This window comes from Anomaloglossus baeobatrachus, chromosome 7 (assembly GCF_048569485.1).
Source record: "Anomaloglossus baeobatrachus isolate aAnoBae1 chromosome 7, aAnoBae1.hap1, whole genome shotgun sequence".
NCBI lineage: Eukaryota > Metazoa > Chordata > Amphibia > Anura > Aromobatidae > Anomaloglossus > Anomaloglossus baeobatrachus.
Window position 1 is genome coordinate 121,210,229 of NC_134359.1, and position 15,730 is coordinate 121,225,958.

The window sequence follows — 15,730 nt, forward strand, 5'->3', positions numbered from 1 at the left end:
ACAAGTGCACCTGTACGCTGCCACCAACAGGCACACACGTGCGGTTTTAAAAACCAAGCACGGACGCAATAAGAACCTAACAGGTTTTTTTGGGGAGCGACAATTACAGACAAGTCAGACACTATCTGGACTGTTTTACACTGTGTACACCGGCCCCAGATATGATGAAGGCTGGTATACGGTCACCACTACCCTGCCTGCCTGCCTGCCTGTATACTGGTACAATAGTCCTGACAAGGACTCTTCTGGTCACTAGCCTGTATTCAGACCTGGCTATACCCTGCCTGTATATAGCAACAATGGTCCTGAGAAGGACTCTGCTATTGTACTCCGACCTGGCTATACCCTGCCTGCCTGTATACAACTAGAATAGTCCTGAGAAGGACTTTTGGTCACACTGTTTGCAGCCCTGCAACTGAAAAAGCTATAAAGGGCCGCAAAGCTTTCCCTGAATCAGCGACACTCTCCCTGCACTGACTGTCTGGATAGCTGTGAGCAGAGCACAGCGCGCCGGCCGGTATAAAGGCTCGGTCACGCTGTGCAGGCCGGCCAATCACTGCAATTCCACAACTAACAGGGCTGTGGCATTGCAGTGGTCTGCCAGCCAATCCCTGCATGAGGGCTGGCTCTCAAAAGAGCGCCAACATGCAGAAATGAAGACCACGAGTACAGCACGAGTATCGCGAGATTACTCGGTCCCCGCCGAGCAGCCCGAGTACAGCGATACTCGTGCGAGTACCGAGTAGTTACAAGCATGCTCGCTCATCACTAATAAGAATACCTTTTTATGGTGTCAACATCTGAAGATTTACAAGGTGGAAACCACTGCTGCATGTAGTAACCTTTACATAGTATTAAACCAGTTTTATCACAATACAAAGAATGAGAGAGAAAGAAGAAATTTGTTTCAAAAGCCCTCCCATCCTTTACCTTTTAGTGTATGTCAAACTTTAGGCTTATCTACCTATGGAGCAGTTTGTAACAGCAAACCTACTCCAATGCTCACACTGTAGTGAGGGACTAGACAGTAAAGCAAGCATTTTTGTTGAACTTCCTGCTTTAAGTGGCAGTTTGAGACTACTTATTTTTTTTCTTTTTAAACCCCTTCATATTTTAATTTTGGGGTGGAGCCTGGCCCGGGATGTGAGCACAAGCAGGGAGACACTCTCCTGCTGACTCACCGTGATACCGCTGGAGCCGCCGCACGGCTGATGATCATAGTGACATCGGAGGGCAGGGGAAGGTACCGGCATCCAGCAGAAGTCTCAGCTCCTGAACCGGCAGCATGTGCAGGCGGCGACAGAGACAAGTGGGAGCAGGGAGAGGGCCTGGATCACAAGATGACACCGAGGTCAGAGAGGAGGCACAGAAAGCAAACACAGCCTGCCGGCATCGCATGGAAGTGGCTGAAAAGCTTGCACAGTTTGCAAGACAATCTGAGGAATCTCTGGAGGAGCCCAGTAAGATGGTGGAGGAGAACGGGGAGGAGGAGGAAGATTTGGAGGAGGCTGAAGGAATAAAGGGAGAACCAGGAGAAGCCAAACAAGAGGAGGATTCAGGAGAGCAGCAGGCAGCAGAGGAAATACAGGAAAACCCCACTATTAAGGATGTGTTTCAGGTGGTCTCCTTCTGCAAACAGGCCCTCACAACATTAACCCAGCAGGTGCTGGGAATACAGGGAGATATAGCTAGTCTCAAAAAAGATCAGAAGAAAACTGATATGAGAATCAGTGCTGTGGAGGAAAGAGTGGGGGCAGCTGAGGATCATATAGTTACACTGCAAAAAGCAGAGAAAAAGTTCCAGCAGCAGATATCTGAGTTGTCCGCACAAACGGATGACTTGGAGAAACGTTCCAGGAGGAACAATATAAGACTGGTGGGCATCCTGGAAAAAGTAGAGGTAAGAAATCCTACTGAATTCATAGAAACATGGCTTAAAGAAAAGATTGGCGCTGATAATTTGACCAAGTTACAGTATATGCAATTGAGAGGGCACACAGAGTCCCAAAGCAACCGCAACCACCTGGCAAGGGGCCCCGTATGATGCTGGCGAAACTGCTTAACTACAAAGACCGGGATATTATTCTACGCAACCTGACAATTGATGGGCACCCAGTGGCTATATACCCTGACTACTCTTTACCGGTACAGAAGCAAAGAATGCAATTTACAGGGGTAAAGAGACGACTCCGTGAGCTGGGGGTTAAATATTCCATGATGTTCCCAGCAAAATTTCGAGTAGCAGCACTGGAGAAGGTGCATTTATTTCTTGATCCAGAGGAAGCCATGAAATGGATAAACATCAATGCAAGGAAGCTGCAAACAACAGGAGAAGGATAGAAGCTGGCTATCAGTGACACTGCAATTTCGTGATTTTCCTGGACTACAGGACTGGCTACTCATAAGCATTTGCATATGCTAGAGGAAAAGGAGACTTCATAAGCCCATTTTTATGGCAGTGACGATACACCTTTTTTTTTTTTTCCCTTTCTCTTCCAGGTTATTATTGTTGATCTCTTGCTCCTGTTCCTGAGAGTTAGATGGGGCAGAGAGAAGTTTCCTAACAATAAGGGGCACTTTGCACACTACGACATCGCAGGTGCGATGTCGGTGGGGTCAAATCGAAAGTGACGCACATCCGGCGTCGCTGTGTGTAAAGCATTTTTGAAACGATTAACGAGCACAAAAGCGTCGTAATCGTATCATCGGAGTAGCGTCGGACATTCCCATGATTTGGGAAAGACCGATGTTACGATGTTGTTCCTCGTTCCTGCGGCAGCACACATCGCTGTGTGTGAAGCCGCAGGAGCGAGGAACATCTCCTACCTGCGTCCAGGCCGGCTAAGCAGAAGGAAGGAGGTGGGCGGGATGTTTACGTCCCGCTCATCTCCGCCCCTCCACTTCTATTGGCGGCCTGCCGTGTGACATTGCTATGACGCCGCACGACCCGCCCCCTTAGGAAGGAGGCGGTTCGCCGGCCAGAGCGACGTCGCAGGACAGGAGAGTGCATTTGAAGCTGCCGTAGCGATAATGTTTGCTACGGCAGCTATCACCATGATATCGCAGCTGCGACGGGGGCGAGGACTATCGTGCTTGGCATCGCATCATCGGCTTGTGATGTCGTAGTGTGCAAAGGGCCCCTAAGGCTGCTTTCACACATCCGTTTTTTGCTGAGCGGCACAATACGGCGCTTTGCAGAAAAAACGTAACCATTTTTTTTGCCACCGGTTGCGTTTTTTTCGCATAGACTTGTATTAGCGCCGTATTGTGCCACATGGCCTTGCGTTGCGTCCGTTTTTTGCCGGATGCGGCATATTTAGCCCATGCGGCGGCCGGATGGAACGTTGCCTGGCACGTTCTTTTGTGCGGTGAAAAAAACACATCGCGACGGATCCGGCGCAATGCGGCGCGATTTACAATGCAAACCTGTGTACGCCGGATGCGGCGTCCTGCCGCACAAACCGCATCCGGCCATCGGATGCGTTTTTTTGAACTGTGCATGCTCAGTATCAAGCCGCATCCGTCAAAAAATGGATGGGCCGCATGGAAAAACTTATGCAACGGATCCGTATTTTTCGCCGCATCCGTTGCATAGGTTTTTGAGCCGGATTGTGCCTGATGCAAAAAAAACTGATGTGTGAAAGCAGCCTAAGCTGGACAATGACAGGAGGAGGATAATAATTGTTTTTATTTTCTTCTGGCTGTGCGGCGGCGATTGATAAATGCTTAAGTTTTCAAACATTCATATGTTAGCAGTTTACATGATATATGCAAATGAAAACAAATATGGTGAAGGCGGGAGGTGAGTTAGGGGGTTCTGCTCACTGGGATGAGACAGGTTTGGTATGAGAGAAAAGGAGGAAGGAGGTTGACCGGTCTGGGGGAGACATACCTCATTTCCTATAAGGGAGTTAAAGATGTAAATCGGAGGTGGAGGAGTTTTGTTGGGGTGGTTCTAAGGGGCGGGTAAGGGAAGGGAAAGAATCAGCGTACAGAGGGACAGGATGTTTGTCTAAAGAAAACCAGTATTTTTTAACATGGGAGAGGAGATTAAAATATTATGTTGGAATGTAAGAGGACTGTCAGATAGACATAGAAGAGACGCAATGATAAAATATATGCTGGACCAGAGACCATCAAAAATGTGTTTATTGGAGACCCATTTGACGAGTGAAACGACAAATGTACTGAACAAGCGATGGGTTCAAAAGGCGTATCACTCTACTTTTTCTACTTATGCTAGAGGGGTCTCTGTGTTGGTCCATATATCCGCCCTATATGAAGAAGTGGAGACATGGGGACAATATGTCATAGCGATCTGTAAGTTGTATGGACAATTATTATGCATTACTGCCATATATGTTCCACCGCCTTACACTAGTGTCAAAATTAGAGAGGTGAGAGAGCGTTCGGCTAAATGGGGGAATTTGCCATTCTTGTTGGTCGGTGACTTTAATAATGTCATAAATGCATATTGGGACAGGAGTAGAAACTCACAGGAGGCTAGGAGGGATGGAGCGACAGCATTTGGTATCTTTATTCAAGAATTGGGGTTGGTAGACGTTTGGAGGATAAGGAATTTAGGGGTGACCTGTTTTTCCTGTCACTCAGCGACCCATGGTACGCTTTCCCGTATAGAACTGGCCTTGGGAAATGAGTGAGGGACTCGGGAATTTCAAATGTTGAATATTTGGCTAGAGCAATATCGGATCATAGTGCAATACTGGTATCTATTAATAAACGGAGAGTAGGGCCGAGGCTAACAAGAGAATGGAAGCTACATCCGGTTTGGGTAAAAAGTATTGACATGGACGGTATAGCCAGTGAGATTCTGGAATATTTTACCCTTAATAGAGGTAGTGCGGATCCATTGGTAGTTTGGGACGCCATGAAGGCATACCTGAGAGGCCTTTTATTTAGAGACGTTTGCCGGTGTAAATCTCGTAGTAGACAGGGGGAAATTGATTGCTTAGAGGCCTTGAAGGGAGCAGAAGCAGAGATGGAAAGACAGCCCACACCAGAGAATAGGCAGAAGCTAAAAGCAGCTCAGGAAGAAGTTAATAAGGTGCTAGTGGAGAAAGTAGCTAGGAAGCATGCTTTTCAAAAAGAGAACTTTTATGTGGAGGGAAAAAAGGTGGGACATCTGTTGTCGGTCGTGACGGCAGCCCAGAGACAATCATCCTTTGTGCATTGCATGCGCACCACAACGGGAGATTTGGTTACGGAGGGGGGAGATATTCTGGACACGTTCGCAGCCTTTTATGAGGAATTATATTCCACTAGAGGGGAGACGAGACAGAGTGACCTAGAGGCTTTCTTAGGTACAATGACATTACCCAAAATTACAGAGACAGAGAAACACAGTCTAGAGGGCCCTATCACACTTGAGGAGATAGAGAGAACTTTGCATGGCATGGCAAATGAAAAAGCCCCGGGGGTAGATGGTCTACCGGTGGAGGTATACAAATCTCTGGAAGAAATACTCTTACCCAATTTGCTGAGTGTCTTGGAGGAGGCAAGGGAGAGGGGGACACTGCCAGAGTCTATGAGGGAGGCGATAATAACAGTAATACCTAAAGAGGATAAGGATCCAAAACTCCCCGAATCATACAGGCCCATCTCACTGTTAACGACGGATGTTAAAATTTTGGCCAAAGTACTCTCTAATTGATTAACAGAAGTGATATCTACCCTAATCCACCAGGATCAGTCGGGTCGTATGCCTAATAGATCCACGGCAAAAAATATACGAAGATTATACCTTAACATGCAACTGCTGGTGGACAGTCCAGGACAGAGAGTAATAGCTTTGTTAGATGCTCATAAAGCATTTGACAGTGTGGAATGGGGATATCTGTGGGGAGTGCTAAGACATATGGGATGTGGCCCTAATTTTATAACCTGGATACAGCTGATATATACTAGACCAGTAGCTAAAGTGAGGATTAATGGAATGTTGTCACACACGGTGGATTTACAAAGGGGTACTCGCCAAGGATGTCCGCTCTCGCCTCTCCTTTTTGCTCTGGCAGTGGAGCCACTGGCGGCTGCTATACGGCAGAACAGAGACATGAAGGAATTTGTATATGGCCATCTAGAAGAAAAGATAGCCCTCTATGCAGACGACATTCTATTGTTTCTGGGAGACCCAGGGGCATCGTTGAGCTGTGCCATGCAGGTGATCGAGCGGTACGGGGAGATCTCTGGACTGACTATCAATTGGACCAAATCGAATCTGTTTCAGGTGGATGCGGGAGTGGATGGGTCGATCCAGTTTAGATATCTGGGCATTCAGGTATCCATGCCAATTGGGAACTACATTACTATTAATCTAGTCGCTTTGCTGAAGCAACTGCGAAGTAAGATAACTGCTTGGAATAAGCTTTATTTATCAGTAATAGGACGGATTAATCTTATTAAAATGGTGCTTATGCCCAAGATACTCTGTGTTGCACAATTCTCCTATTTGGATCCCTCAGAGTCACTTTAAGGAGATTGATTCCATGTTCCGTGCTCTAATATGGAAGAACAAAGAACCCAGACTTAAACTCGAGACGCTACAGAGACTGAAGGATATGGGGGGGCTAGCACTACCCAATCCGGGAATATATTATCTGGCAGCTCAGAGTCAACATTTCAGGGGATGGGGAGAAAACACACGACCAAAATCCAAAGTGCAAAAGTGAAATCTTTATTAGCATAGGGGTAGGTGCGGGGCGGCACAGTACAAGTGAGGGCACGGACAATCAATCAATGACCACAGTGTACAGACAATTTGTCAAATAGATAGTATATCCATAATATAATATAATCACATGACATCAGTCATTTTGCATATGAAAATCAAAGCGATGGTTTATACTAGATATATAGATACAAATGTCAACAGGCAAAATTGCATCAATATAGGGAGGGAACAATTTCCCACATATCCCATGCGTCTGGGTCCCCAATTAAATTACAATGTATTAACTCCAAAAAATGAAGTTAAAGTAACATATTTAGGAAATAGGGGAACCTCCAGAACTGCGTATCAGTGAATAGATCTAATGATGCACTTTACCTGTATTGACAACGATTTTTAAGCTGACATATTAAACCATCAATAGTATAATGGGATCATATAACAATGGTCACATTATGCAAATAACACGGTGGTAAAGGTAAATGGATATGTAAGTACAAGGTCTACCAGGCAGAGCTATATCGTTATATAGTAAAGGGAGAACTTTCTCCTCATATTCCATCCATGTGGGTCCCTAATCAATTAGTAGATAACATAGCTGATGTAGCCATAATGGCTGATTGCACAAGGGGGAAGACCTCCACAAATGTATGGTTCAATTGTCAGATAATGCACTATACCTGGAAGAGATGGTGGTCAGAGAGTGTTGTCCGCGTCCTTCCCGACGGCCGTTTCGGTTAGGAAGCCTTCGTCAGGGGGCGTGGACAAGTGGGGAGAGATGTGAATTAAAAAGCAGCGTCAACCAATCACCGCCGGCTAATGTGATCGTGACGCAGGCAGTAACCGAGGCAACATAGGACGCTCCGCGTCAGCCGGGCCGCTTCCTGCCCGACAGTTTCTGTCCAAAGTTCTGCCAGAAAAAGGCTGCAGTTTGAACTGCATAGTGGGCACAAGAAACCCACATTCCCATAGACTTTGCTTGAAAAGCAGAACAGATCCATTTTGGCATTAAACGCTGCAGTTGAAAAAGCAGCAAAAAAGCAGGTAAAAAGCAGGTAAAAAGCAACGTGGACACATAGCCTTAGGGCATGTTCTGCATCGGAAACCATTAATGTTCGGACTGGAGGATGGATCATTTGGGAGAGTAGGAAAAACGAGCCCCACACTTAGCTTGATGAATAGAATCTGGAGGAAGATCAAGCAAATAAGAGGGATTACTGCAATAACTGAATTCTCTCCGTTGTGGGACAATGAAAACTGCTCTGAGATATACAAGATAGGCAAAATTAAGGAATGGGCACGTAAAGGTATATGGTATATGGGGCAAATTCTTAGCCAGGGACGTCTGAAATTGTTTACACAAATACAGGATGAGTTTGGGATATCCCCACTTGGGTGGTATCAGTACAAACGGTTGGCGCATGCAGTGGTGGCTCAGGGGGTTAAGCAATCATTGCTGGTACAGGCAGACCTAGTACTGAAATTTGTGTGTAGTAGTGGACCCACAAGAGGAATCATATCTACTATATATAAGGACCTACTGCATACATATTTGCTTGATCACCCTGTAAACACTAGGACTAAATGGGAGGCAGAGATAGACGGGATCACTGATGAGGTATGGGATAGTGTTTTGGAATACATACCGAAATTATCAATGAGTGAACCAGCAAGATTATCCCACCTCTACGTGGTGCATAGGGCATATAGATCCCCGCTAATTATGTGTAAAATGGGATTGAGGAGTAACTCCGACTGGCCTAGATGTAATGGAGAAGGTGCCGGCATTTTCCACATGATGTGGATGTGCCCCAGGTTGGCACCCTTTTGGATAACTGTTCTTAATAGAATAGAAGGAGCTTATAGATGTAAATTCCCAGACAACCCCTGGTATGTCTTCTAGGTTACGTGGAGGAAATTAGAGTAGACAACCATTTTAAAATAGTGATAGCCAGACTGCTGTATGCGGCAAGGAAGGTAATTGCCAAACACTGGATGCAGGGGGACCCACCGACTAGATAACATATATTTGTCACATATGTTAATCATATTGTTCGAATGGAGAGAAGCATATATGGGAAAAGGAAACAACTTGCACTTTTTGATAGACTGCGGAATCCGTGGCTGCAATATGGATAAATATTAGAGTTGGGAGATGTTGGACTATGGGCAGAGATAGTTCTATACATTCCAATATATGCTATTGAAGGGTTAAAATGTAAGATCTTTGATATTGATATGGGTAATATGTACGCTGAGAGGGGAGGGGGAGGGGATGTTGGGGAGGGAAAGTTTATAGTTCTGCTCGTTATTGTTGAATGTTTTGTATACCTGGTGTAAAATAAAAATGTATCTGATTAAAAAAAAAAGTTTTGAATTTTAATAATAAACCTTATTCATTATCTCCTCAATGATGTGCAGTTGTTGTTACAGGTCCCATGATGCATAGATACTTATTCAGGCAAGAAGTCTGATCACAAGCCATATATCATACAGAAAATGTTCCCCTGTTTGGGCCTTCCCTCAAATTATTCTTGCTCATAAATGACCTAACGTATTTAGGCAATCTTAGGCGCAGTTACTAACAGCATAAGCACAGTTCAAACAGTACATGTTTGTAATGAGAGAAAGTGTTTCATCTGCTCACATATCCGCTACATTATGCTTACATTTTTATGTCATTTTCTATTACCGTACTATTTTTATGCTGATATTGCGGAAAAAATGAAAAGAAAAATAGGAAATACGTGTTTATTTTTTTCTTTTTATGATTATAAAGTACAACTAACATTTTAAAGTGCATTCCCCTTTTCGTGGAAATTATTTTTATATTTTGAACATATTTCACACACTGTGCCCCTATATTAATTACAACATATAAATACATTTTTTTTTTATTGTTGATTTCACATGGAACTATGGCAGACATATTAGCCCCTGTTACAGGGGGATTTCAGCCTCCTGCCTGCATAGCAGAGGTAACAAGGACTCCCCCGAGCCAGCAGCTCCTGCTATCTCCCTACAACCAGTGATCACAAGACCACTGCATATAGTGGAAGAAGCACCAGCAGCAGTTCCTATAACATTAGCATAGACAATAATAAACCCTCGCTCTTTGCCTTGTATGTTGGGAGTCTGGCTGTGTCTGACAGTCGACTGCACACTGCAGCAGCTTCATGATGCAATGTTAACATCATTCTGTGCATTTATATTTTCAAACAAACGTTTGTGCAGACTAAATTGTTTTTCCAAGTGGAAAAAAGGAGACTGCTGATTCAGCTAGGAATGCATTACTTGGTTTTCCCATTAACCGAACTAAATATCAAGAAATTCAAACATAGCCTGATGCCATAGCCACAAGACTGGAGCCACCGTTTCTTCCAATCACCAATTCTTTGCAATTTGTTCACCAAATGTGTAATGTTAGGCTGCTGTCCTGTCCCATAATATTAAATATATATTTGTCTTAAAGGGAATCTATCACCAGGTTTTTGCAACCTCATCTGAGAGCAGCATAATGTAGAGACAGAGACCCTGATTCCAGCGATGTGTCACTTACTGAGCTGTTTGCTGCTATTTTGATAAACTCAATGCTTTCTCTGCTGCAGATCTAGCAGTTATACAGAGTTCATGAATATGCTGGACTACCTGGTAGCAGGACAAGTTGAGCTCTAATGATAATCTCCTGCTGATTTATCAGTGATTTTATCAAAACTATACTAAGTAGCCCAGTAAGTGAGGCATCGCTGGAATCAGGGCCTCTGACCCTACAGTATGCTGCTCTCAGATTAGGTGGCAAAAACCTGGTGAAAGATTCCCTTTACGTGGCCGAGGATAGGGAGCTTGATCCCATTGACTTGTTTCATGGCTGTCTCCCATTACTTTAGCACCTGTTGCTACGAGCATGCTATCATTACTGAACCTGATTTTATCTAGTCAGAAATTCTATCAATATTTTCTAGTTACCTAATCTTCATACATCTTGTAATGTTACATTTTCTAAAACCATCTCAGCAATCTTAAAGCAAAGAAATGCTGCTAAAGGTTCACACAAAGCCTGGGGCCAAACCTGTAGGGGCCAATTGTCCTATGAAGAAAAATTTAAAGTTGTAAATCTGTCAAAGATCATTAATTTATGGCTTCACAAAGGTGAAATTTATTATCCATATGTTTTGGAGGTTTTTTTTAAACGAATAACAATAGAATAGAAGATCTGGTGGCTTTCTTTAATTCATTTCTGTAGAATACTATACTAAAATGAATAAAATATCCAAAGACAGAATACAAGACACCTCTCTAAATGGAAAAAATGGTATATATAATAATCTAAAAACAACCAAGAAAGCATTCATTCTTATTTCAATATAAATTAGTACTTTTATACATTTTTATTTATTTATTAACTTATTTATTTATTACCTTTTTCTGCAAAATTCACAATACTGAGCTCTGTGATTCTTGAGGGAGAGATGATAACTGGATAATAAGACCCAACTAGATTGACTGGAGGACCTATAAGAAGTGAGTGGACATATCTAAGGCATTTATCATTTTCAGACCAGTTGTCACATAGCACTTTTGATGCAGTTTCAACCTCAGACTTGTTTTGTTGTTATACTTTTCTATGTAAGCTTTATGTTTCCGTTATCACATGTCATGCATGCTTTACATTGACTGTTAACTACCAAGAGGCTTTATGATTTCATTAACAGTTACACTGCTTACGTCTGTACTACAACAAGTTTACTCCTTAATGCAATTTATAATATTTATTAATGTTGCTTACCAATGAATGTGTTCCCCACCACTAGAGGAGCCAGGGGGTAGTGAGATTTCAGCTGGAGAAGCTCAGTTAGACATGACGGGGTAATCCATGTGCTTTTATCACCTTGTAGAACCAGCGTCCTCCGTTTTTGGTCATCCATTCCCTGGACAAAGACAGGAAATAACATTTGAAAACTTAAATATCAAATATACCAGCGGACTTCTTTAAATATAATTTCTCTAAAATTTTATTATCAGAAAATCTCAATCTTCAGAACTTTGCTCCATTTAACCTTCCATCCGATGTTTATGACATAATACAAGAGATGTTATAATTGTAAGTTAAGAGGTTGCTGCAGACGCTGAAGGGCAAAAGAGGGGAATTCAAAACGTTCTGATCTTTTCTCTAGAATCGAAAAAGTTAATAATTTTACATGACACTTTTTTTTGTTTGAAATGGTCATCCAATAGTTAGATAGACTAGCAATGTCAATGGCTGTAGAATGAGGAATGGCCTGGAGAATGAGGCGAGTGTGACTTGTTGTGTTGCAGGTTGCAGCCAATGAGCGGTTACTGTTTGTGGCAAGGTATCAATACTCCAACAGGGTGGACATCTACTCTGCAGCCGGCACATGACACAGATGGTTACATCTCTCTCTGAAAACAGTGGTGGCCACATCTCTGGAATGGCATTGCTGAAGGAGAGGAGTCTTTTTTTAATTGGGCTCCTGAGGTGAATAAGCTGTGGTTGGCTTAGTAGTACACAACCCCTTGAAGCTGGAGAAAACTACTTCCATGACAAGTGTGAACAAAGTCTGATGGTGATTGGTGAGTTCATTTGGATAGCATTATCCCTAAAGGGAACCAATCATCAGGTTTTAGCACTATAAACTAAAGGCAATGCCATGATGGCGCTAGGCCGTTGATTAAAATGAAACCTCTAGTTGAGAAATCCAAGGCTTTATCGCAGAGCAATCTTTGTCCAAAATTTCGAAAATGACAAAATTTGTGCACAAACTTGAGCATCAGGGCAGAAATTTGTGGGTTAGGTCCTCTTCTATCCTTCCTCATCCGGCTTTACCTCCATTTCTTACTTTAAATTTTGCACCGCCGCCATTACTGCTGTTGGTGGCGCGTGTGCATTGTTATTTCATCATTGTCTTTAATAAAATGGTGTCGGAATCAGCGCATATGCGTACTGTGATCTACAATGCCATTTTAATGAGGACACTGTGGAGATGACTACGAGCAGCGTTGGGCATGCACTAATTAGGAAAAAAGTGAAATCTGCGCATGCGCCACTACTGCTCATATTAGTCTTCACAGTGTCATCAATAAAATGATGGCGGAGATTGCGGTACTCATATGCGATTATTCCGGTGCCATTTTATTGAAGAGAATGTCACAATAGCAAAACACATGCACCAACAACAGCGACAATGGTGGCGACACAAAATTTAAATAAAGAAAAGGAGTCAAGGCAGGAGGAGGAACAATAGAAGAGGACCTGACCCACAAAGTCCAGCACCAATGGTCAAGCATGTGCACAAATTACGCCACTTAGGAAAGTTTGGACAAAGATTATTCTGCAATAAAGCCTTGGATTTCTCAACTAAAAGTATAATTTTAATCAGCATCCTAGTGCTATTATGGCTCTGCTTCTAGTTTATAGGGCAAAAACCTGGTGGTTGGTTCCCTTTAATCTGTCTTAGCACACACTATGTGATTAAATTCCTAACTTGGAGAGTGGTGATGAAGCAGGTAATAAATATCTGGACCGAGATTCAAGGGAAGACATAAGGTCCAGGGGTGATTATTACCAATGCTAAGAGTGTATCACTTTCGGCTTTACTGTCACCCTGCAGAATTACCAGTTTGGCTAGCTTCTCAGCATGTCAGGAAGGATTTCTGTGCATTCAATGCCTGGGTATTTTTAAATATTTGTAATACTTTTTTAGAAAGGTTAGTAATGATAACAAACATACTATGTAATAATTGTGCAAAAATCATCTTCACAGTGCCAGCTTTCCTTAAAATAATTTTTCACACCTTTTTGCATGCATGCATATTGTTGATCCAAAACACACTGTTGTTTGATATTTTTTCCTGTGTCTTTAAGAAAGCCAAATACCTTTGTTGTTTCTCACTGTGATTATGTGTGAAATGATATAATTAAACCTGACACTTTGTAGAATACAAAGGTGCTTTTTTTTTTTACAAATTTTCCTTCAGGGCATCACTTGTGTGAGCACTGCACATTTCCCGCACAGTAGATAGAAAAACAGAAATATGAGAATGATATTCTATATTTATATGCTACAATACAAAAATTAATTCAGTTAAGGAACATCTGAAAGTTGAAGCTGGGTATGATGGACACTAATCTATAAAAGGCAGATATCCATTCCTGACTAAGGCCCCTTTACACACTGCAACATCGCAAACGACATCGCTATAACATCACCGGTTTTGTGACGTTATAGCGACCTCCCCATCGACAGTGTGTGACACACATCTGCAACCTGGCCCCTGCTGTGAAGTTGCTGATCGCTACAAATCGTTCAGGACCATTCTTTGGTCCTTTGTTTCCTGCCGTGCACCATGATCGCTAGAAAGTCTCAGTGTGTAAAGGGGCCTTTACAGCGACTTCATTAGCAACTTCCCTTTCAAAAAGCTGCTTTACAAGTCCCCAATGACTAGCTAGGTCGTTCTGCAGGTCCGGATCGCTGTTGCGTCGTTTTCCAGGTCTGCCTGTTTGACAGCTCACCAGCGACTCACCAGAGACTTTGTAGCGATCCCGGCCAGGTTGGGATCGCTAGTGGGATCGCTAGAAAGTCTCAGTGTGTAAAGGGGCCTTAAAGGAGACATGTTTCCCTCCTACTTGGCCACTAAGTCGTTTGCTTTTCCTCTTCATTGCTCCTTTGTTATGAGGGGTTTCATCTCTCTCTATGGCCCCCTTCCCGTATAAAACATGTATGTGAAAAAACGATACCGGCATCATCGGTGTTTTCCATTGGTGTCATCAGTGTGTTTCCAGTATGGAGAAAGAATGAAATTACAAAGCTTCACCTATACTTCGCAATGTTAAACACACACAGTGCATGGACAGCACATAGATGGCACACAGATGGCACACAGATGCCATATGGATGTCACTCGAATGCCACATGAATGGCACATGGATGTCAGCCGTGAGCTGTATGTGCTTTTCTCTTTTATATTAAAGTCACAATAGACAGTCAGTGAAATAAATGAGATAAAAGAGACTTCAAATCTGCCTTCAGCTCCATTCATGGATGGACACAAGCAGAAAAGGGCCCCTGTGCAAGAACAGTATATGGACCATTGCTAGCGCAATACACTTCATAATCACAATTCCAATTTCTTTGGAGTTGGAAATGAATCACCATATGTCTTTGGCCCCTGTGTGATCGCACAGGTTGACCAATGGCATGTCCGCCCTTCACTGCTTTGGACTTTTTGAGATGTTTTAACAGTGACGTTCACAGAATTATTATGTGAGAAACTTAAAAGTAAAGATGTAACCTTAACAAAACATTTGATGTATTTGTGTCTTTTTTCAAGCCAAAAGGAACAACCCAATCTGCTGCCCCGAAGGGGCTCAAGGGAGGGCAGCTTAAATGAGGAGGAATTCTATGGCCTTGGTCAGCAACTGTGGTCCAATCGCACCTCGGTCGCAGTGACACTCGTATGACACTCAGCTCCCGCTGTGCTGCCAGCATGAGCCGAGTGTCATGCGAGGATCGCATTAGTCCCCTGTGTGGCCATGGCCTTACATTTCTACTTTGCAGTGGGTTCTGGTCGAAGTTTGTAAAACCAAGAGCTAGTTGCGAGGACACTTTATATTTGGCAACTTGTCCTATGAAACTGAAAACTATGCAACAAAATTATTGCAAGGCCGAAAAATACCACAATATGCATACCTCCCAACCATCCCGGATACAGCGGGACAGTCCCTCTTCTGAGCCTTTGATCCCGAGTCCCGCCCGTGAGGCTGTTTGTCCCGTGCTCCGCCCACCCACTGTAGCCCCCGCCTCGCTGTTTCTCCCTTCTATTCATTACAGAGTCGAGCGCGCACCTTGAAACTCCTGTGACTGCTGCTGAGGTATGAATCACCCCCTGCAGCAGAGCCCCCCCCCCCCTGCAGCAGAGCCGACATCCCCAGCCCGGAGTGGATCCCCTGCACCAGAGCCGACCCCCCCTCCCCCAGAGCGGACATCCCCAGCCCGGAGTGGATCCCCTGCACCAGAGCCGACCCCC

General features: G+C 43.6%; 1 protein-coding gene across 1 annotated transcript in view; it reads right to left on the minus strand.

Moving 5' to 3' along the window:
* Window positions 1–15,730, minus strand: part of LOC142245187 (aldehyde oxidase-like) — a 200,644-nt gene that overhangs the window by 123,352 nt on the left and 61,562 nt on the right. Inside the window, exons 2-3 of the mRNA XM_075317643.1 lie at window positions 11,472–11,613; window positions 11,105–11,197 (exon numbers count right to left, since the gene is read on the minus strand). Coding sequence (XP_075173758.1) covers window positions 11,105–11,197; window positions 11,472–11,610 — 232 coding nt within the window. The 5' untranslated portion in view covers window positions 11,611–11,613. The remainder of the gene's footprint in view (window positions 1–11,104; window positions 11,198–11,471; window positions 11,614–15,730) is intronic.